At 40.6% G+C, this 21,512-nt stretch overlaps 1 protein-coding gene across 6 annotated transcripts in view; it reads left to right on the forward strand.

The window, feature by feature from the left end:
• PLD1 (phospholipase D1) overlaps positions 1 to 21,512 on the forward strand; it is a 199,794-nt gene that overhangs the window by 139,451 nt on the left and 38,831 nt on the right. For all 6 annotated transcript variants that reach the window (XM_059391545.1, XM_059391547.1, XM_059391548.1 and 3 more), the window contains 3 exons: positions 727 to 840; positions 10,840 to 10,950; positions 13,322 to 13,410. In XM_059391545.1, coding sequence (XP_059247528.1) covers positions 727 to 840; positions 10,840 to 10,950; positions 13,322 to 13,410 — 314 coding nt within the window. The remainder of the gene's footprint in view (positions 1 to 726; positions 841 to 10,839; positions 10,951 to 13,321; positions 13,411 to 21,512) is intronic.

Consider the following 21,512-nt stretch of genomic DNA (forward strand, 5'->3'; position numbering starts at 1 on the left):
TAATCTGAAAAAATAGGAAAAACTGAAATGCACATTAATAGGAATTTAGTTAACAAACTATCATTCTGTGTCATTTTCTTAGGAAGTTTTAAAATTAGGATATATGGTGCTATATTGCTATGACAAGATATCTACAACATAGTAAGAAATCAGTTACAAAACAAATACCATTTTTGCCATTATATAACTCTATAACTCTAGATTACATATAAGATTTCTTTAAAAATATGAAAAGAATCAATGAAACAAGATGGGATTGGGAGGGAGACAAACCATAAGTGACTCTTAATCTCACAAAACAAACTGAGGGTTGGTGGGGGGAGGGGGTTTGGGAGAAGGGGGGTGGGGTTATGGACATTGGGGAGGGTATGTGCTTTGGTGAGTGCTGTGAAGTGTGTAAACCTGGCGATTCATAGACCTGTACCCCTGGGGATAAAAATATATGTTTATAAAAAATTAAAAATTAAAAAAAATAAATTAAAAAAAGAAATATGAAAAGATACATGCCCACTACAAAAGGTTAAAAAAAAGGGCTGGAGGGGAGGAGTTCTCTGCCTCTGGAAAACAGAAAGAGCACAAAAATAATCTATTGAAACACTCCACTGTGAGCGGTTTTTCTTTTTCTTATTCAAATGACTCTGAATTTCTTTTATAATCACAAAGTAGCAAGGAATGGAGCTGTTTTCTCACATGGATCTTTTCTTTTTCTACCTTTCTTTATTTTAGATTATGAAGTCAAAATATCGATCCCTTTCTTATCCTTTCCTGCTTCCCAAATCTCAAACAACAGCGCATGAGTTGAAATACCAAGTGCCTGGGTCCGTCCATGCCAATGTACAGGTAAGGCTGGCTTTTTTTTTTTTTTCACTGAATGCTAATGGGTAAAATTACTCTTTTTGGATTAAGTGCCTAGTACACTGGTTTCAGATTTTTCAATGAGGATGACACCAAAGCAAATCTGAAGAGACCTTTTAAATTTAATTTTACATTTCCTATTTAAAGTGTATTCCATTTATCTTCTTTTTAGAACTCTTTTATAAATATAACAGATACACTGTTTTACTTCCTTAACACATGTTACCTCTATCACTCGTCTCTAATTCTACGCTGTAGTGTATTCACCATTATCTTTACGTGTACACCTTTTATTTCACCTGTATTGTCAATTTCTTCAGCCACACACTCATCTCTTTTATGCCTCTGTTCCTCCCACTGTAGCTGTCCTAGCGTCTTACACTTATCCTAGAGTCCGTGATGGATAATCTTCTTAACTGAGTCGCTTTATAACTGAAATATAAAACAGTCATTGTTAAGAAGGCTTTCCCTTATGAGAGGGTCTCACAGAAAGCATGTATATTCTTAATCTGTATAATCTTTCATGCATAAATTGTAAAAACATCAAACGCTCAAGAAATTTATATTCCTATCTTTTTGCCTTTTTTAAAAAAATTTGGTTTTATTTTTTTTTTTACTACATTTGATACTATCACTGATAGGTTGCAGAATGAGTCCACAGAGGGTTCATCAGTTTGGAGTAGCCCGTCTACACTTAAAAAATACTTTTTAAAGTTTCTTTGTCCTCCATTCATAACAGCTCCAAAGGGTCTGGTTTTAGTTTCCTCAAAAATGTATTAAGTTTACATGTAAGTTAAGAATCCTTATGTCCCAAGGATTCCAGTGAATGCGTTCATAATTGGAAAATGTGTAAATAAATAAATATTCTTAGGAAAGGCCAGTCAAGGAAAAGGCTTGTCCTTTAATTCCTTCTGAAGTCACCCTAGCAACATGATAACACACAGTGAAGCAGGGACGGATTCCCGGGAAGCACCAGGAATGTGGCTGAAACTTCCTATCTAAGAAGCTAGTTATAGTTCAATCTAATTTTAGTTCCTAATTAACCAAATGCCTTTTAGAGGCTCTTTTAATAGAATATGGAATTTGCTTAATAGATCCCACAATTTTACCACGTCCAGTCAAAGCATCTCAAATTACATGTGGGAAAATTGAGACCCGCTGGGGCTATGAGACTTGTCCAGGGTCACTGGCTGGTTGTAGGTAGGGGTGGAGTTGAAATCCTGCGCTTGTCGGCTGTTACCACCACTCTCAGTATCTTGAGATCATCAGGGGCAGAACTAGGATGGGCCATCTTTGACATTGCCTTTTGTTCAAGGTCATCACTATCAGCATCAAAAGTATTAGGTGAGAGCAACTGAGTAGCTCAGTTGGTTAAGCATCTGACTCTTGATTTTTGCCTCAGGTCATGATCTCAGGTTGTGGTATCAGCCCCGCATTGGGTGTGGGGCCTGCTTAAAAATCTCCCTCTTTCTCTGCCCCTCCCCAACCCCACCCCTTAAAAAAAAAAAAAAAGGATTCTTTAAGTAAAGATCTGGCAGTCTGCTACTAATACAGATTTATATAATCTGGACATGGATTGTAGTGACTATGATTTCGTAAATGAAATCCCTAAATCAGTTACTTTGTACTCTATAAAAGTAGAGGTATTTGTAGCTAAGAAATCAAAAGACATTTCAGGCCACAGATCAGCTGAGAGAACAATCAAAGAGATAGACCGCTTGAGAGAAATACCTATAGCAAATACTGAGTGAGCCCAGGCTACAGGAGACAATTAATTCAAACTTAGAGGCACAGATATATATATGTTCATATGTAAGTTAATGAATATTTTACGAACCCATTTAATGTTATTATACTTGGAGGGAAGAACTACTCTTGCTGTAAGATAACACAGGAGCCTTCATGTTAAGAAAACAAGAGAATTTAATTTAGGATTTGAGATGGCATTAAAATTGATTCAGTGATCAACTTATTGAAGTTAGCAGATGTGAATGAAGCATCTGTTGAAAAGGAATTTCTGGGAATTCTATTTTTGTGATCAGCCAACGAAATTGTATGTTGGCGTTTCACATAGATCTTCTCTTACCTGCTGTTGGACCCTGTTTTATACCCTCTCACCCAGTCCCCTGGCACGGTACATAGATCTCTGCGCGTACACTCTATCGAATGACTCCCGAGTCCCCTTCTCTGCATCACTGACCCGTGGGGCTGGATCCGGGGTTTCCCGGATACGCTTCTATGTCCGTCCTCCATGTGCTGGGGTGGCCTGGACTCCAGAAGCTCTAGGGCCAGTTGATTTGAAAGGAGGTCTACCAAGACTTACTCATTAAATCATTTATTTAGTCAGCGTATGTTTATTAAGTGCTATCTGTTTGCACAGTGAAGTCATCCATGCATACTTGCGGTTGAGGAAGAAGACAAAAATTCCCTGCCTCAGGACGCCTGGGTGGCTCAGTCGGTTAGCGGCTGCCTTCGGCCTTCCGCTCACGTTATGATCCCAGCTTGTTTGGATCGAGCCTGGCGTTGGGCTCCCTGCTTAGGAGGGAGCCTGCTTCTCCCTGTCCTCCCCACTCCTGCTCTCTGTTGCTATTTCTGTCTCTCAGATTAAATAAATCTTTAAGAAAAAAAAAAGTTCTGTGCCTCTGGAAGCCTTGGTTAGCTGGGAGAGGCAAAGCTGTGACGTTGAACTATTCAGTTCACAAAGCTAGGTGTGGTCCAGGACTAACCGCTAGCCTGAAAGTGGGGGCCCCAGCACGCTGGGAGGGTCTGGCAGTGAGGACGGGAGAACTGGGCGTCTCCTGTAAGCAATGAGCCTGCCCGCTCTGGGGATGGTAGATCAACTCCCACAGACCATTTGCTCTTGACGTGCTGGCAGGTAAAGCTGAGAGAGAGGCTCAAGGCCCAACTGGGGATGCCCCCGAGTGCCAGCCTGGGTAATCTGGACCTGATCCTTGAAGGCATTCATGAACTTTGGACTTTTTTTTTTTTTTTCCCTATCCAGGAAGAATTAGGATATGGGAATGCTTTATGAAAATTAACCCAGATCAGAGTTTACAAACCTGGTTTTACCTGTGAAATGCTAACAGCTATGCCACCAAAAATATTTCTGTGGACAGAGAAGTTTTGGCAGATTATCTAAACACAGGATTCCTTAGTGCCTTTGTTACGCCGGTGGGTATCATGGAGTTGCTAAGAATGAATGTGCTATGAGGATCTTCCCAGCTGAACGGCTGGAGGAGCTCTCATTTGTCATGTGTCTGTTTCCATCTCTCTGAACAGACACACTTGGGGACCTAAAGTTTATACATACCAAGAACTTAGACTAGAAAGAGAGTAAAAGCAAAGACACCTGTAAGGAGGCTGCGGCTGTAATTCTAGCACAAAGTTTGCATTTGTAAATTAGTATTCTTTTTCTTGAAGAGGACTCCCCCACAATTTAAGCAGTGTCACTGGTAGCCAGAAGATGTTTTTCAGAACTGCCAAAATAACTCCAGTTGTGAAAGCAGCGGGCACAGCCAGGCAGTGCCAACTTTTTGAAGTCCGGAAAGTCTGAGAGGACCAGAAACTGAAAAAGAAAAGAAACCAGCCTGCTTCATTTCTCCTTTTCCGTAAAGTTCTGACCAGTGTTGTTTCACCGTGTGTTATTTACTGGCTTTCCACTTTATTCGTCTTGTTCTAGACATTATTATTTTCAGGTCATGAGTGAATAGAGCTTAGAGGCCCAAAGCTATAATCTAGCTGAATCCTTGGTTTTTCAGAGAATCTGGAAGGGAGCTGGGGGATGGGACCCAGTGCGCTGTAGGTAACTTGATCTTTAGAAAGTTTAGTGTCTTTTAATACTTTTAGGCCCTTTCCTCTCTCAGCTATCATGTGGCAATAGCCAGATAACTCTTACATACTCTCGTTTGAGAAATTTGACGCTACTTAACAAAGTTCTTTCTTAGGTTTATTCTTTTTTTTTCCCTAGGTTTACTCTTTTAAAAAAATTTTTAAGATAATTTTTTTACAGTTTATGGCTTGTAACATAATTTAGAGCCCATAAGCTTTAATTAACTTAAAAGAAGCAAGGGGATGTAGCAAGGGGAAGAAGTAGATTCTAGAGTCAAGAGTGTTCAAATCCCAGCTTTGCTACATACTAGCTGTGCAGCCTTGAAAAATTACATCTCCATATGCATTTCTTTCATCAATAAAACAGATCATAACAGTATCTGCCTCATAGTGTTGGTGGGGAGAGCCAAATTAATCCGTGCCAACAGCCCTTGGATTATGTCAGTATTAGCTTCAGTTCTCAAGCTTTCCCGAGTGTTTTCAAGAGTTTGGAACAAAGCAGTGGACATTTTTGTTGATGGGTCACAAGGGTAGTTCTGGATCCAAAAATCTTTATGCTATATATTTATTGAAAAGGAGAGAAAGAACATTTGACATGATAAAGTAGATAGTCTGTAAGATTCATGTTCTTTTATTTGCAAAAAGGAACCCAATGATGTAATTCTTTTAACACAAAAACATTGGGTCCAGTCGTCCTTGGTAATCCCACACCAGCTGTGATGCACAGCGGTCGCAGAAGGCTTGTCACCAGCAGCCAGGGTGACTGGTGAGGGAGAACAGAGCCAGGGCAGGGAGAACAGAGGCTGCCCCCACCAACACGAATTTCTGCTCCTAAAAAAAAGGTTATCTGAACCTGAAAGCTGACTTCAGCAACTTCCGCAGACACTTAAAATATTCTTGGGTGTTTCGCCTCGGAGCTGGGCATTCTAAGAAGCCTACCAAGAACATTTAGAGGAGACAAAGCAGGGTAAAGGCTTGGGGCCCAAGGGTAGAGGAAAGATGGCTCTGAAACCACTCATGCACAGACAGTAAGTAAAAGAACTTGCTTTCTCCCGAAAAAGAACAATCCGGATGTCCAAGGGCTATCATGGTTATCAAGACAGAGGACACTCAGCAGGTCTATCAAGGTAAAAGACAATGCCTGATGCCAAATAGCATCAATACAGACTCAGTATCGGGAACAATCCTCTTGATTAAATCGGGCAGCTTATTGTAGAAAAGTCAACCCTTAGACCGTCATTGCTGAGAAGTCCTGCCAAATGGAGGGAAATGATTCTGCTGGACTTATGTCTTTGATCTCTGTTAAAAAAAAAAAAAATTTTTTTTTGAACAGAAAAGAAACTATACAGGTCAGTGTGAATGACATCCGAATTATATTAGTGGAAAAACTTGTTCCTACACTCAGGGAAAATGGCCACATGACTCTCTGCAGGATGTCAACGTAGGAATCACTGTAGATTTCAAAGGACTGTCACGTTCTGTGTTGTAAAGAAGTCAGGGAGGGGTAAAAGAAAGCCACTTCACTAACCTCTAAGGCAGCTTCCTACTATGGGGGTTGTTTCCCATTTAGGGACCAGGTCTCCATGCGGGAGCACTTCTGTTCTTGTTGCCGTGGTTCTTGGAGGGAGAAGACCCAGGAACAGGGAGTGTTCACCCCCTGCCCAGCACTGCACTGAGCGTTTTGTGGATTGTCTCATTCAGTGTTCACCAGTCCCGGAATTGGACTCCTGTGTGGCCTCTTATTTTCACAGAGGAGGAAAGCAAGACTTTGGGATGTTAAAATAGGCTAGGGAGGCACGGTAAGGTTGAGTCTGGGTGCCGAGTGGTCTGGCCCCACAAGGCAGAGGCTGTTTCCGCTGAGGTCTGGCTGGTGGTAATGGCCAACGGGTCCCGCAAGGCAAAGCTGCATGTCGACCTTGCCATATAGGATCCTCTTTTCTTACCCCCCACCCTGAGCAACTCTCTTCTTGTTTCTTTCTGGCTTCCCAGAGCCCACATCTACACCTTTCTTCCTAGGACTTCTCTCCACTTAAGTTTTTCTCTTCAAAAGTTTGTTTTCTTCCTCTTCTTCAGCCTCAAGCTCCACTCTTCCCTATTGTTCAGGTGAAAGGATCATCCCATGTTGCGTGGTGAATGGATGACCCTCAGTGGACAAAAGTGGTTATTAAAAGGAACGGCTTGATAGTATGAGGTGAATTCTTGAACAAAGTTCATTCTTTGGTGTTCCTGGCCTGCTTTTCTCCTCAGTACAGACTGGAAGAATAAGGCTCAACAGTCTGAGTGCTTCCCTTATCTCCTGACCTGTGCCACTGGTGAGCTGTCTCCATGGAAGCCAGCTTCTGCTTGAGAGACATATAAATGGCTCTTGTCCTAACAGTCTCTGGTCCATGACTGACTTGGGAGTTTGGGGAAATAGAAAGAAATTAAGATATATGCTGAATTTTATAGGAAAGGAAAGCATTACAGTAAGAGAAAAGCAACTTGGGACAAATTCTAAGAAAGTTTTGAGAGTTTTCCTTCAAGAAGAGATTTCTGAATTTCAATCCATATATTCAGCTTGGGCCCACTGTATATAAGGGGATCAGGCCTTGTGGTAAAAGAAAAGGTTACCTTTCTCTCTGCCTCTTTGTCTATGTTGCCATCTATTTTTATGAAACAATTCAGCCATTCTGTACATGACTCCGTGCTTACCATGGTAAGTGTGTCCACTGTCTGTCACTATACAACATTATCACAGTATCACTGACTCTATCCACTATGCCATCTCTGTGACTTATTTATTTTATAACTGGAAGTTTGACCTCTTAATCCCCTTCACCTATTTTGCTTGAGAAGCCTATCTTTTAGGTTAAAAAATAGGACAGGGTACAAAAGAAAATGACTGGTTCTAGTTAGAGTTTAGAGACTAAAACATAAAATTAGAAACATGGTCTTTTTATATGCTTTAAAATTGTGTATTCAGACTTGAGGTTTGAAAAGTGAGGGTTAGATTTGATTCTCCGTATAAGGCCCATTTCTGCACATGTAAGCAAGGGTTTGAGGCTTGTCTGAGTTCCACGGGTTTAAAACAGAAATGCAGGATAAGTTGGTTGGACCAGTTAAGAAAAAGGAGAGAGTAAATCTTAAATTTAAAATAGAATGGAGGGGCACCTGGGTGGCTCAGTGGGTTAAGCTGCTGCCTTCCGCTCAGGTCATGATCTCAGGGTCATGGAATCGAGTCCCGCATCGGGCTCTCTGCTCAGCAGGGAGCCTGCTTCCCTTCCTTTCTCTCTGCCTGCCTCTCTGTCTACTTGTGATTTCTGTCAAATAAATAAATAAATAAATCTTAAAAAAAAAAATAGAATGGAGTCAGTCATAATGGGTTTGACCTTTTTGGCTGTTTACAAACTTTCGAGATCGTGAAGCACATAAAGTAGTTGAGTTCATCTGTATATCCCCTCAGAGTCTCTGGTTCAGGGTAGAGGCAGACCAAAGGGAAATCTGTATTTTTAGCTTTTCTTATGGAGATAGATTTTAACTAATTAGAATAATAGTAAATGCAGAGTAATACCAAGTTATTTTTTTTCTCTATTACTTAATAGATATGTTCAGATTGAATACAAAATGATGACTTTAGAGTTTGGACTCAGACAATGGGATTGATAATGCTGACCCCCACCCCAGGAGGGGGGCAACCTCCCACATGCTCTGGTTTAATGGGTATCAGGTTTCCCCCACCCCATACTGCTTATGCTCTCCCTCAGGTTCTTCTTTTGGCTTATAAATTGACTTAATTCTTAAAAGGGAAGCATTTACCAGTATCTTTCATAGGAAAGATGGCGAATGCGTGACTTGCCTGCTTTCCCTTCATGGAGCTGTCCGCCATCAAACTTAGCTTTCCTCCCCAGTGTGTCTTGTTCCAAGGAGTCTCTTTTTTGCATAGCTGTTCCGGAAACTACTTCAGAATGATTAGACTTGAAATCTATTTGGCACTCCTCATTTATATCTTATGTTAATGAGCTTATTAAATCTTTGAATCTGGGCAAATTTGGAGAGTGAGAAAGGAAAGCATGTTTCTTTTTGAGGGGAGCACTGAGAAATGACCACTTAAAGGTGGTATATAAACTTCACCTCTAATCCTATACATCCAATATCTACCACGTGCCCTATACCATAGTTCTGTGGGTGTTAGGTGATTTATTTCTTCACCCAGCAGCTGTGGTGCATGCGCATGTCTGAGTGTTTGTGTGTCTTTGTGAGAGAGAGAGGGATCTCACTTGTATAGTGGTGGAAATCAAGCCTCCCTGATATTAAAATGACTTGTTGAAAGTGAAAGAGCTAGTAAGGGCAGAGCTGAACCAGAGTTCCTATCTGGGCAGCATAGGTTTCCATTTTATACGTTGTTTCCAGAGTTCCGTAGAACCTGATAGTTTGTGTAGCAGAGGATAAGAACCTTCTCGAGGTAGCCTACATTTTCAGGGCTATGCCCCTTGGCACCAAATTCAACTTAAATTTGAGAGGACTAGCAGCTGAAACTTTCATTTGCTCAGAACAACAAACATCATTTCTACTGATGGACAATAATGCAGTTCCTTAGAGATTACATGAAATCAGGGTATTTTCCCAGTGTGGATCATATTTATTTGTTTTCCTTGTGAGTTTTCTTTTGAGATATTTGACTATTGCTGCTCATAATTAAAACTTTCCAATAGCACATATTCATCTGATAAAATTAAATAAGTGTTTTGAAGGAAGTTATTTTGTAATGAATACTTCATACTACAGAGTAAGATTTTGAGGATTAACTCAATGATGTTAGTAAGTACTAATTTGAACTTCTGGAGTGTTAGAGATGCAACTTTTAAAGTTATTGATTAGATCAAGAATGTTATGGGCTCTTTCATATATATATATACACACACATATATATATATATATATATGAACACAGACGTAAAACCAGTTACATACTAGATCACTCTACAGATTCCTAATAATGTGGAGCCATTCTTTTGTTTTTAATTTCAGTTGCCCTCATGAAAGACACTTTCATATTCATTTCAAATCAGGAATCGCAAATCTATCAAGAATCGCAGTGATTCTTCTGCAATGTCATGCCATTACTTAAGGAAAATCAATTAATAAATATTTACTGAGCACCTAATCTCTGCTGTCTACTGCAGTCATAGAATACCGGAAAAAGGGACGAACAGTGGTTCTTAGTTTGAAAGGCTTGTATGTCCTCTGGTCCACCGTCCTAGGCACAGCCACACTCTTTGCAGCAGCTCTGACCCAGTGTGCTGCGGCTCAAATGCATCCTCTAATGTTTTCATTAATAATAGCAAACACTTACATACCACTTGCCAGGTGGTAGGCCTCCTGCATGCTTCCTGGTAATTCATCTAATCTCCCTATAATCCTATAAAGTAGATATTCAGTTTAATAGAACAGAAATCTGAGGCACCCTATAAAATATTCAATTTAATAGATCAGAAATCTGAGGCACCAGGAGGTTGAGAAACTTGACCAAGATCAAAGTTACTGAGGGGCTGGATTAAGCTTTGAACTAGGCAGTCTTGCTAAGTATGAGTGTACTTAACATATACTCGGGTATCTGAGCTGGAGGGTCTACATGAAATCCAGGTGGGAGCAGGTGAGGGTCTGAATGGGGGAGGCAGATGAGAAAACTGAGCAGTAAGGAGATACCCAAGAATCAGCTGATTAACGGCAAAGTCAAGGTTATATATCTAAATGAACCTATTTGTGTTTTAAAATGTATTAATCTGAACAGTATTATTTGGGATAAAAGGAATCAGCACATAGTCAGAGCTAGGGTGACCCTATCGTATAGTTCAAAATGGGACAATTTGGAGTGTAAAAGTGGTCCTATTACTAAAGTCCCCAGAACAATGGGCATTCCGGTGTAATTGTGGAACCATCATGGAAGTAGAACACCAGCGGTTGCCCTAGCCACTAGCATAGCCACTGGAAGAGGTACTTCCGAAATACTCTGTAGAAACTACACTTTATGGTTCCCAGTTTTGAATGAAAGCAGTCGTGGGTGGAGGAGGATATATTCATTCGGTAGTGTAGACGAAAAAGGATTGATTTCGTTTGATGAATATGTGGCATCCTCTCAGCCGTTCGCTCACTTCCATTTCCGATTGCTGCCTTGCAGTTGCTGCGCTCTGCTGCTGATTGGTCGGCCGGAATAAAGTACCACGAAGAGTCCATCCACGCTGCCTACGTCCACGTGATAGAGAACAGCAAGCACTATATCTATATAGAGGTAAGTCCCGCTCATGTGAACTAGTGGGACAGCCTGCCTTCCCATAAACAGCTTACAGAGACTGCAGGGTCCCCAGACTCGGATCTGCTACATTAATTGGCATATGTTGAGATGGTAGTTCGAGTCACCTGAATTTTTACGTCCCCAGCATACCTAACATGTACTTTGCATTTTTCATCAATTTGGGACTCTAGCAGTAGTCCCCCAAGTTCTTGTTATTAAAGTGTGTCAACTCACTATAATATTATTAGCCGGAAATACAAGACAGACGAGTTCGTTTTTGTCTTGAGTTGGAGGGTCAAAGTGGGAGGCGGGTACTGTGTCAGGAGAGCACACAAGGGTAAGCTGCTTAAATTGGATGCCACCGGTTTGGCAGTATTGGAATAGGGAGCATGCAGGGAAAGCAGCCTGGAAAAAGATGACGGGAGAACACTGAGGGCAAGTTCCACCTTCTTCAATCCTGTATGAACCATTGTTCATTTTAAAGCATAATCAGATCCCAGAGTTTGTGTTCAGAGAAGAGGAGAAAACCTAGGGACATTGAGTTTAGTCTGGGAACCTTAACTGCACTTCAAAGTAGATACAAACCTAGCTCAGAGCACGTGGAAAATCCTGAAAAAAAAATCAGAAGTCACAGTCACGGTAATGTAAAAATAAATCAGAGCACAACTCCCTTTTTTATTTTCATCTTGTCTTTCCCACTGACTTTTTTTAAATGTACGGAGGGAAATGGGTTTCCTAGAGAAACCATCCTAGCCCTAAGTTCCTTCCTCTCTCCCCCTCCACACGGTGACTAATCATGAAGGGCAAGTAGGAAAGAATTAGAGCTTTGTTTCTTTCACAGGCCTGGAGAAAGAGAAGCTGATTTTAAAAAATGAGCAGGCAAATGCAATATGGTATCCTGGGTGGAACAACACAACAGGAAAAGAACTCTATCAAAGCCTCGAGCATTGCAGTACTAATACAATTAGTATTATAATTTCATCAGTTATACCATCACAATAGACAATGTCAACCACTGCCCCATCCATTACCCACAGTCCTTTTGCTTCATCTCTTTTTAGTAGCATTAAGTCAGCCTTCCTTATTAGTGCTACCACAGTCCTAAGTGAGCTCTGGAATGCCATGTGGATACACGTGGCTGTGGGCACGGACCTAGCTCTTCCGCCTCTAGCTGAGCCACGTGGTTGGCACCTACCTAACCTGCTCACCCCAAAAGAGGAGAATGGGCCATGCCACATGGCCTGTGAGTGTTCGCAGCTGCTGAGGAATGTGAAGCTTCTCTGTAATATGAATACAGAAAACAAACATGGTTTGGTTGCCACTGAAATGTTTATTGTTGGATGCCTGAAGGGAAGACATGTTCTCAGATGAGTTCCCAAGCAGTATCTCCTATAAGGTTGTCTAATGGAGGCAGTTTAAAGATTTATATGCTTAAGTATAAAAACATGTAAACTCGTAAAAATGATGATGTGGCAAAAGGATGATAATCACAGTTTGAGTCATTGCTTCTATGTCTCTTTAGGATGATTAGGGAAGATTATGATGATTGTACTTATAAATTACAGGTGTATTATAACAATGTATGGAAGTATGTAATAGTGATCATATTTGTACCTAATTACTAGCATTCTTTTATGCAGCAGCTAAATCTTTTATACCATTATGATAATAACGTTGCACCCGGGTTCTTTAGTAAGAGTTTTAAATAGCGTTTCAGAAGTCAATGAAGAGTGAAGGTTACCTAAAGAAAAAAAGAAAAACATTTTTTCCAGTTTCTTGGCTTATTTATATGTATGAAACATACTTGTGAAGTTGATTTGAAGCTACTTAAATAGAAATTCAGAAATAGTGACCTGAACGAATGAGACAAGGCAAAAGCACATTCTAGGAGATGACAGAGAATGGGTGGGGAATATTAGACCAGGATTCTGCCATCTACTCCATTAGAAAGGTAAATTTAGCATGACACAGAAGGTTCACCAGTATAGGACTTGAAATCATGAGCATTTACACAACATGTGAATTTATAAACCTAGGGTCTCTGCTGATAAATTTGGAATGTTCTACCTTCCTAAAGATGTCAGCTACAAAGAACTCACATGATGAAATAATAGCATAGCTTCCCACTGGACTGAGATATGACATGTGACATTACCTTGAAATGTGTGAGGCACAGAGTGAGATGAAGCTTCTTTTATTCTGTTATTTGCTTTCATAAATGATTTTAGTAATAAGAACACGTAGGCTTTGTGAAACGTTTTTTTTTTTTTTTTAAATATCAGTGTAGTGTTATAGAGCACATTTTCCATATATATACTATATGCCACTAAGATAAGAAAGACTTACATGGTCACTCTCTTTCTCATAGAACCAGTTTTTCATAAGTTGTGCTGATGACAAAGTTGTGTTCAACAAGATTGGTGATGCCATTGCACAGAGGATACTGAAAGCTCACAGGTAACGGTTTGGCATTTGGGTAGGAGTGGTTACTGCAAATGTTCTTGCATTTACTGCTAAAATGACTTTGGAAAGCCCGTGTTATAATACTGTCTTTTCCTAGCAGGCATAAATTGGGTTCAGCTAGCAGTAGATTATCGGTTCCTTCAATCTGATTTCAGTTGCTGAGCGTTTTGAGTCCATTTTTTAAGCAATCGGAATTTTTCCAGGGCATAGTCATTTTTTCCTGGCCAGTCTCTTTCCCACGCCATTGGAGTTGTGATTTGATTTATTTAGTGGCAGACAGTGAACTGTGTTCACTTAAAAATCAAAGCAAAACAGTCATCGTATTTTTCCATGGGTTATATTTAAATGCTTGTTATCCTGTCTTGTTTCTTCAGCGCATGGGATTATTTTTTAATAACAACATTATTAAAATATAATTCACATACCATACAATCCAGCCACTTAAAGTATACAATTCAATGACTTCTAGCATATTCACAGAGTTGTGCAACTGAACCGTAGTCAGTTATAGAACATTTTCATCACCCTAGAAAGAAACCCTGTGTCTATTAACAGTCACTATCTACTTCTTATTTTATCCTCTTGCAACCACAAATCTACTTTCTTTCCCTATAGATTTGCCTAGTCTGGGCATTTAATATAAGTGGAAGCATACAATATGTCGTCTTTTGTGACTGACTTCTTTGACTTAATGTTTCTAAGACTCGCCTATGTTATAGGATGTTAACAGTATTTCATTTATATTTATTACCAGGTAATATTCCATTTCCTGGGTATACTATATTCTCCTAACACATTCATCAGTTGGTAGATGTTTGGGATATTTCCAGTGTTTGGCTATTATGATTGATGCTGCTATAAATACTCTGTGTTAGTTTTTATGCAGACATAGTTTTATTACTCTGGAGGTAGAATTGCAGAGTTATATGGTAATTCTATGTTTAACATTTTGAAAAGCTGCCAGAAGGTTTTCAAAACCAGCTACGCTATTTTATATTCCTTTAATGTATGAGGGCTCCAATTTCTCTGTATCATTGTGAATACTTACTATTATCTCTTTTGGATTATAGCCATCCTAATGGGTTTGAAATGATATCTCATTGTGGTTTGGACTTGAATTTCCATCATGACTAATGATGTTGAGCATTTTTGTTTGTTTATTTATTGGCCATTTCATGTATTATATCTCTGGAGAAATACATATTCACATTTCTTGCCCGTTTTTAATTAGGCTTTTTATTGTTGAGTTGTAAGAGCTCTTTATATAGTTTGGATACAAGTATTATATCAGAGTTATGACTTACAAATATTTTCTCCTATTCAGGGTGTTTTCTTTAATACTTTCTTTCTTTAATACTTTCTTCATAGTATCTTTTGAAACACAAAAGTTTTTTTTAATTTTGGTAAAGTCCAGTTTATCTGTTTTCTCTTTTATTGCTTAAGCTTTGGTGCCATAGCCACAAAATCACTGCCTAATCCAAAATCATGAAGATTTACACTTCTTTTTTCCTAAGAATTTTATAGTTTGAGTCCTTGCATTTAGGTCTTTGAGTCATCTTGAGTTATTTGTCATACATGGTGTGAGGTAGTGGCCTTTGTTGAAAAGGCTGTTCTTTCTCCACTGAATTGTCTTCCGTCCAGACTACTTCTTTTCATGGCTGCTTTTGGTTCTGTGTAAAGGCAACAAAATAAACAACACCATTACCTTTTAAATTCCTTGAATACATGCAGTGGGGAATGTTAAGTACATACACATTTGGGGATTTAAATACCATTTTACTTCCAGCATCACGTGGCACTTTAGTATCTTTTTTTTTACACATAATAGTGGGGATTTTTAGAACTAAGAACATTTTACAACAGTAACTACCAGTATTTTTTATGATCAGTAGTTTTGAGACTCTTACTGAACCTTCACAAGTAGTTGTGATAGTTACTGTTATTATTATCATTGCTGTCCCCATTTGTGGAGACAAATGTTAGATTCGAGAGATGATGTCACTCGACTAAGCCACTAACAACAATAGGCAAAAATGGCTTTGAGCCCGAGCCTTCGGACTTCCAACCCAGTGCCTCTCCCCATACCGCATGACTTGAGTTCATTGACAGGTAGGATTTAAGACCCCTGCAGGGTTGCCACAGTTTGGAGCAAGTGGGTTGGGCCTTTGTTGTCCCCCCACAACCAGTCATCAGGTACAGGCTGACGTGAGGAAATAAGCATGACCTTGAGTGAGGGCAAGGAGGGCAATTCCTAGAGAAGGACGTCACTGTGAGTAGTCAGCAGGCAACACACGCAGTAGTTGAGCCAATGGTCAGGGCACTTAGGTAGCACGTCACATTACCCACCACATCCTGCAAGGTATACAGTAGATCTTGCCCCTTTACTACACATCAAAATCACCACTGGACTTTTTTTTTTTTTTTTAATATTTATTATGTTAAAGAAAGGGTGCGGGGAGAATCTTAAACAGGCTCCATGCCCAGTGTAGAGCCTGACTCAGAGCTCAATCTCATGACCCTGAGATCATGACCCGAATCAGAATCAAGAGTCAGACGTTCAACCAAATGAGCCACCCAGGCACCCCTCACCATTGGACTTTTACAAAAATCCAGAGAGCTGGACTTGATCCAGACTTGCTGAGTCAGAATTTCCTGGAGTGGGGCCCAGGCACTTGTGTTTCATAATGGTCCACCGGTAACTCCAGGGCATGGCCGAGACTGCTCAGTACTCACCGAGAACAGCGTGCGTGGTCCTAAATATTAATAGCGATCTGTGCTTTCTCCAGGTGACCTCTGTCTTTTGCCCTCTCACATACTTCTTTCAAGAAAGTAAGCATGGGATCTGTTTCCAAGATGACTTAAAAACAGTCCTGTTTACAGTTAAATATAACACATACACGCAAAGGTTTCTTGCATCATGCCAGTCTAATTTACGAAATTAAATTATCTGTCAGCTCTTGCATTTCATTGATGCAGGAGTATCCACTTTATCTGTAAAGCACATTTGACAAAAAAGTATTTTTTTTTTTCATGAAATTGAAATGAGTTGCAGAAATCCAATAAGCAGACAGATGAGCTCACTGGGCTGCGGCAAATGAGGAATGTGGTGACCATGATCAGCTAATAAGGAGAGTAGGATGAATCTCAGTTTTACTCCTCCAAGTTATTAGTTCCCTGTAGTATATACATTAATAAGTACCTGTAATACTTGTTTTTAAAGGGTTTGGAAGTCTGAAAGAACATTTTTCCTTAGCATCCTAATTTGTCTTTAAAAATCTGGACTTCTTCTGAAATCATACTATTTCGGGGCCGGAAGGAACTTTAAGATATTTTCTGATTGAACATTTCCCAGTGATCCCGTGAGTTGCTTCTAAAAGGAAAAGGGATCTGTGGGGAGATAGCATGGGAGCCCCAGCATCTGCTGCAGACTGTGTCTCACACGTGGAAGTTCAGAGAGCACATTAAAGATGCAATTTCAAGACTACTCTGTAGAGAATGGGAAATGAGTCCACTGAATTTCAAATGAACTGTGTTGTTTAGCCCTGATCTCTCCATCATCTCCCTTTTTTTTTGACAGTCAGGTTTCAGAGGGTCTGTATTTCACACATAAAATTTTTCATCGATACACGCAGTATCCTGGAAATATATTTTACATTTTCCCCCCTTCCCTTTAGCCCCACATTATTGTTCACCTCCTGTGTTCATCGTAACAGTAAACTCTGTTTTCATTTGATAATTTCAAGTCTGTGAGCTTGTGCTCTTAGGAAAGGGAGAGGTGGGTAAAGCGCTCATCCTGCCGCCAGCCAGCAATGTTGCCCACCCCCCTTTCCCCGAGGGCCACAGAGTGCCGTGCCCAAGTTCACCCCCTTGCTTCCTTCCCCGACTCTTCTGTGCTCCACTCTTCTGAGACTCCGAGCTTCCCTGCCAATGTCACATGCCTAGCAACAAGTATAATTTTGGCTGTTGGAAAAAGAATAGAATCTACACAAAGCAGACGGAGGGAAATGACAGTCAGCATTCAGCCAGGCCTGACCAAGGAACACAGGCTGTCGTCCAGGTCCCTCCCACCCTGGAAAGATCAGAGTCTTTTAATTGCCAACTCTCTCGACTGGGCTGAGACTTTATTTTTATGCCAGTGCTGGAATCCAGGAAACACCAGTTCCCTGAAGTGAGTTCTCTGCCTTCCTCGCTTCCTCCTGGTTCCTTCTCAACAGCCATAATGCTTTGCAGAAACAGGTTTTTGCAAAGACTTCACACTCTGATCCATGACTTAGAGCCTTGGAACGTTGGTCATCCTATGGCGAACCAAGAGTTGCTGTGGCAATCTATGCAGAAAACAGAGGTCTCCTCTAATAAGGAAAACTGTCCTGGAATTGAGACCAGCTCTCAAGCCACTGGAAGCCCGTCTTTGAAAACTCAGATCTGACTGGAGACCAGGGAGAAGAGATCATCTGGTTTATACCATGTTTGCATAAGCCAAGAGAAAGAGAAACAACTAATCCAGGTAGAAATTTTAAAACAGTGTGTGCCATGAATAAATGATTTCTGAGTATGAAACAGTTCTGCTTCTAGAAACCTGCCACACATAATTCTGCTGCTTTGGTAAACAGGAAGTGAGAGAGCCCATTTTGCATTCTTATCAACAGAGTTGACACATGCAATGAAAATAGGCCATTGGTTTAATGCCTTCACATTTTAATACTGAACTACATTGAAAAATGCACAGTTTTGAAAATTGCTCAAATTCTTCCTGCTCCCTCTGACCGTAGAACAGTGCCAGCCGGTGCTTGCGGTTTGCCCAGGAGTGGGTGCATGGGGTATTCGGAACTATTTGGGGACCAGGTGTCTGGCAACTCAGGTTCTTTTCAACTCTGTTACCTACAGGCATGTGACCTTTCAACCTATCAGTTGATCTTTCTGACACTGTTTTCTCAGGCTAAAAGAGAAAATCAGACCTGTTCTACCCAGCTCACATGAATGAATGTGAAAGCATTTTAAAACCATAACACATCAGTTCATGTGAGAAATGATTAGGTTATTTCCAGGAAATTCATCTTCTGGAAATCTGGTGGCTCACTGTCAATTTGAATAAATTAAAAAAAAATAAATAAAGCGTTCATCTGATTTCTTCATTTTAAAATTAAAGTTATTTCTCATAGATTTCTGGGAGGCTTGCTATTAAAACGTTTCTACTTCCCCTGAAATGAGGGCCACTTTGTAGCTGAGTGGTACAGGGCACAAGCTGAATTTCCTGAAGACGTGGTTTCAGTCTCAGTTCCACTCATCAGTAGCTGTGTGACTCACGCTGGTTACCTAACCTCTCTGGGCTTCACGGCCTCATCTGTAGAATGGGAAAAATTAGGCATCCATTTCGTAAGGTAGGTGTGGGAATGGGATAAAGGAAAAAAGAAGCACAATACTCAAATCAACTGTTTCAGAATTAATATTTATGATAGAAACAAGTGTTTTAGTTAAAGAGATGTTTAATGTGCCTTGGTTTAAATTATTAATAGCGACTGCTGGATAAGTAAAACTTACTTCGGTTGCCTACCATGGGTGCTCGTTCATCCTGTGACAAGCAGAGACACCATATGAAAACACTGTCCCGGGTGTCCTACCAGAAGTCCGTAGCTGCCTCCTCCTCCTCCTGGGAATCCATACTTGGACTTCTTATTATTGGTTCAGTAAACATCCCACCCCCTTCTAAAATAAAATAGAAGATATTCTGTAGCATCAAATGAATTCAGCTTCACTTTAATTTGTTTTAATTTTAAGCATTCACTTTCCTTTATTATTCTCTGATGGTGTATAGGCTTTCTCATTGAAATCAGTGGTTATAAACTGAATAATCATGTTACCAACTAGTTTCTGAGTCTTTCCACATTCGAGCTGCTTAACATGTACTACCTTGTTTCATTCCCACACCTACCTTACGAAGTGGATGCCTAATTTTTCCCATTCTACAGATGAGGCCGTGAAGCCCAGAGAGGTTAGGTAACTGGCATGAGTCACACAGCTATTGATGAGCGGAACTGAGACTGAAACCGCGTCTTCAGGAAATTCATCTTGTGCCCTGTACCACTCAGCTACAAAGTGGCCCTCATTTCAGGGGAAGTAGAAACGTTTTAATAGCAAGCCTCCCAGAAATCTATGAGAAATAGCTTTAATTTTAAAATGAAGAAATCAGATGAACATTTTATTTTTTTAAAGTAATTGCTTGATAGGTAAGAAGTTCTTTGGCTTACAGAAAAATCTGCCTCCTGTTATTACCATATCCTATAATTTGTGTACCATGCTGAAAGGACATGCTGGGCGTGTTTCAGAAGCACTCTCTTAAAGAAATTTAAACTACGGTTATAATAGAAAGAACAGAAAGCATGTAGATTGAGCATGCCAATTGCTGGGTTCATATTTTTTTTCTTGTGGGCCAACCTCCAAGCTCTGTAAAACACCCTGAGAAGGGGTTACCCTGGGGCAGAGATGACATGAGATTATGGGAGGAGGACCTTTGATTTAGATCACTTAATGGCTTTTGTTTGATTCCAAAAATTATAGAAATGGTGATCTCAGAAGATTGAGAGGTGAAAGAGTAGCACAGGGCAGAGGCCAGCAATCATTTTGTAGGATCTTACTTGGGGGCAACAGGGGAGCTTGCCTGACATAGCTTATCAAGCCGAGAATGAAGTTTTCAATGCGCTGGGCTAACCTTCAGCATCCTTACATTTAAGAGCTTGTGTCTCCAAAAGATAACCCACAGAAAAATGACACAAGTGTGCATGCCCAATATGTATCATGCCGTCATCTATAACACTGCATGGACGATAGGCAAAGTCACTGCTGAATAGGGCCAGCATTTCTGGAGGACTAGCCATGGTTTAGACAACCCCCTCCTTTGCAGCTGGGAAAACTGAAGTCTGAAAAAGGCTACTGCGCTTTTAAAGATTGGCCAAACATAAAATAAAATGGGTTATGTCCCAAACCACTGAGAAGCTACAGATCCAATTCTCAAGAACCAATACCACTACAGTATAGAACTCTCCCCACAAGAACACTCTGCCCCAAGCACAGTTCTGCTTAGTTCTGGCAGTGTTCCATGCTGCAAAATCTACAATGATAGGATTTATACCCACCCTTGGAGCTTATAGCAATGCTCTATGAATCCCAAATTCTCAAAACAAAAACAAAAACAAAAAAACCCCAAAACAAAAACAAAAACAACAGCAACAACAACAAAACACAAAAAAACAAAGCATCTCCTCACCAGAGAAGCATGGGCAAGCTCCTCAGGGGCCTTCGTCCAGATCCTGAGACCCCACTCTAGGCCTCCCCACTTCTCCCGACAGCCCTTCATGATGAAGAGGGAAGGGGAGGGAAGGAGGAGAGGTTTTCCCCGAGGGAAGAAGGAGGAGGGTAGTGTAGGACAGCCATGGCCATTTACATGGTGAATTAGTGCTGTTTTTAAAGATACAGGCAACATTTCAGCAATAACAAAAAAGGAAAATATTAAAGGTCTCACCACCCTAAAAACTCACTTTTTACTTCCTTTTTTTGTTCATATTAATATACATATATTTTTCTATTGAGTTGTCTCTTATTTCCTTTTACTATAGCTCGCCTGAGTTTTTATTTCAGATCCCATTTCCATACAATAGAAGGAAATTTAGTCTAGTCACCTCCACACTTAAATGTGGCCAAATTCAGCCATTTCTTGCTGTTTGCTATTTCTGCTCTGTATGCTGTCACTCAGGCACAGCCCAGCCTCTCCTCTCTTCCCCTCCCCGACGCACCCCATCCTGGGTATGGATGGTGAGGGGCCCTGGATCTTTGCGAAGAGACTTCCAGCCTTCTGTGTTGATCTCTCTTGGGCCAGTTCTGGCGTAGGCTTACGGTGGCATGGGGGCCTCCCCCTTCTGTCAGGCCTGCCCTTCCTCCACTTCTCCCTCCTCTGTTGTTGCCACATCATGTGGGCTGCTGGACTTTTCTGGGGGGCTCCTTTGGAAGCAAGGTTATGTCTCACACTCAGATCCTATCCTGTTGAAAGGTGATGGGGTCTGTCCTGTTCTCCCTGGAATTCTGCTTGAGAGTGAAGACCAGAA

The sequence above is a fragment of the Mustela nigripes genome, chromosome 2 (assembly GCF_022355385.1).
Source record: "Mustela nigripes isolate SB6536 chromosome 2, MUSNIG.SB6536, whole genome shotgun sequence".
Taxonomy (NCBI): domain Eukaryota; kingdom Metazoa; phylum Chordata; class Mammalia; order Carnivora; family Mustelidae; genus Mustela; species Mustela nigripes.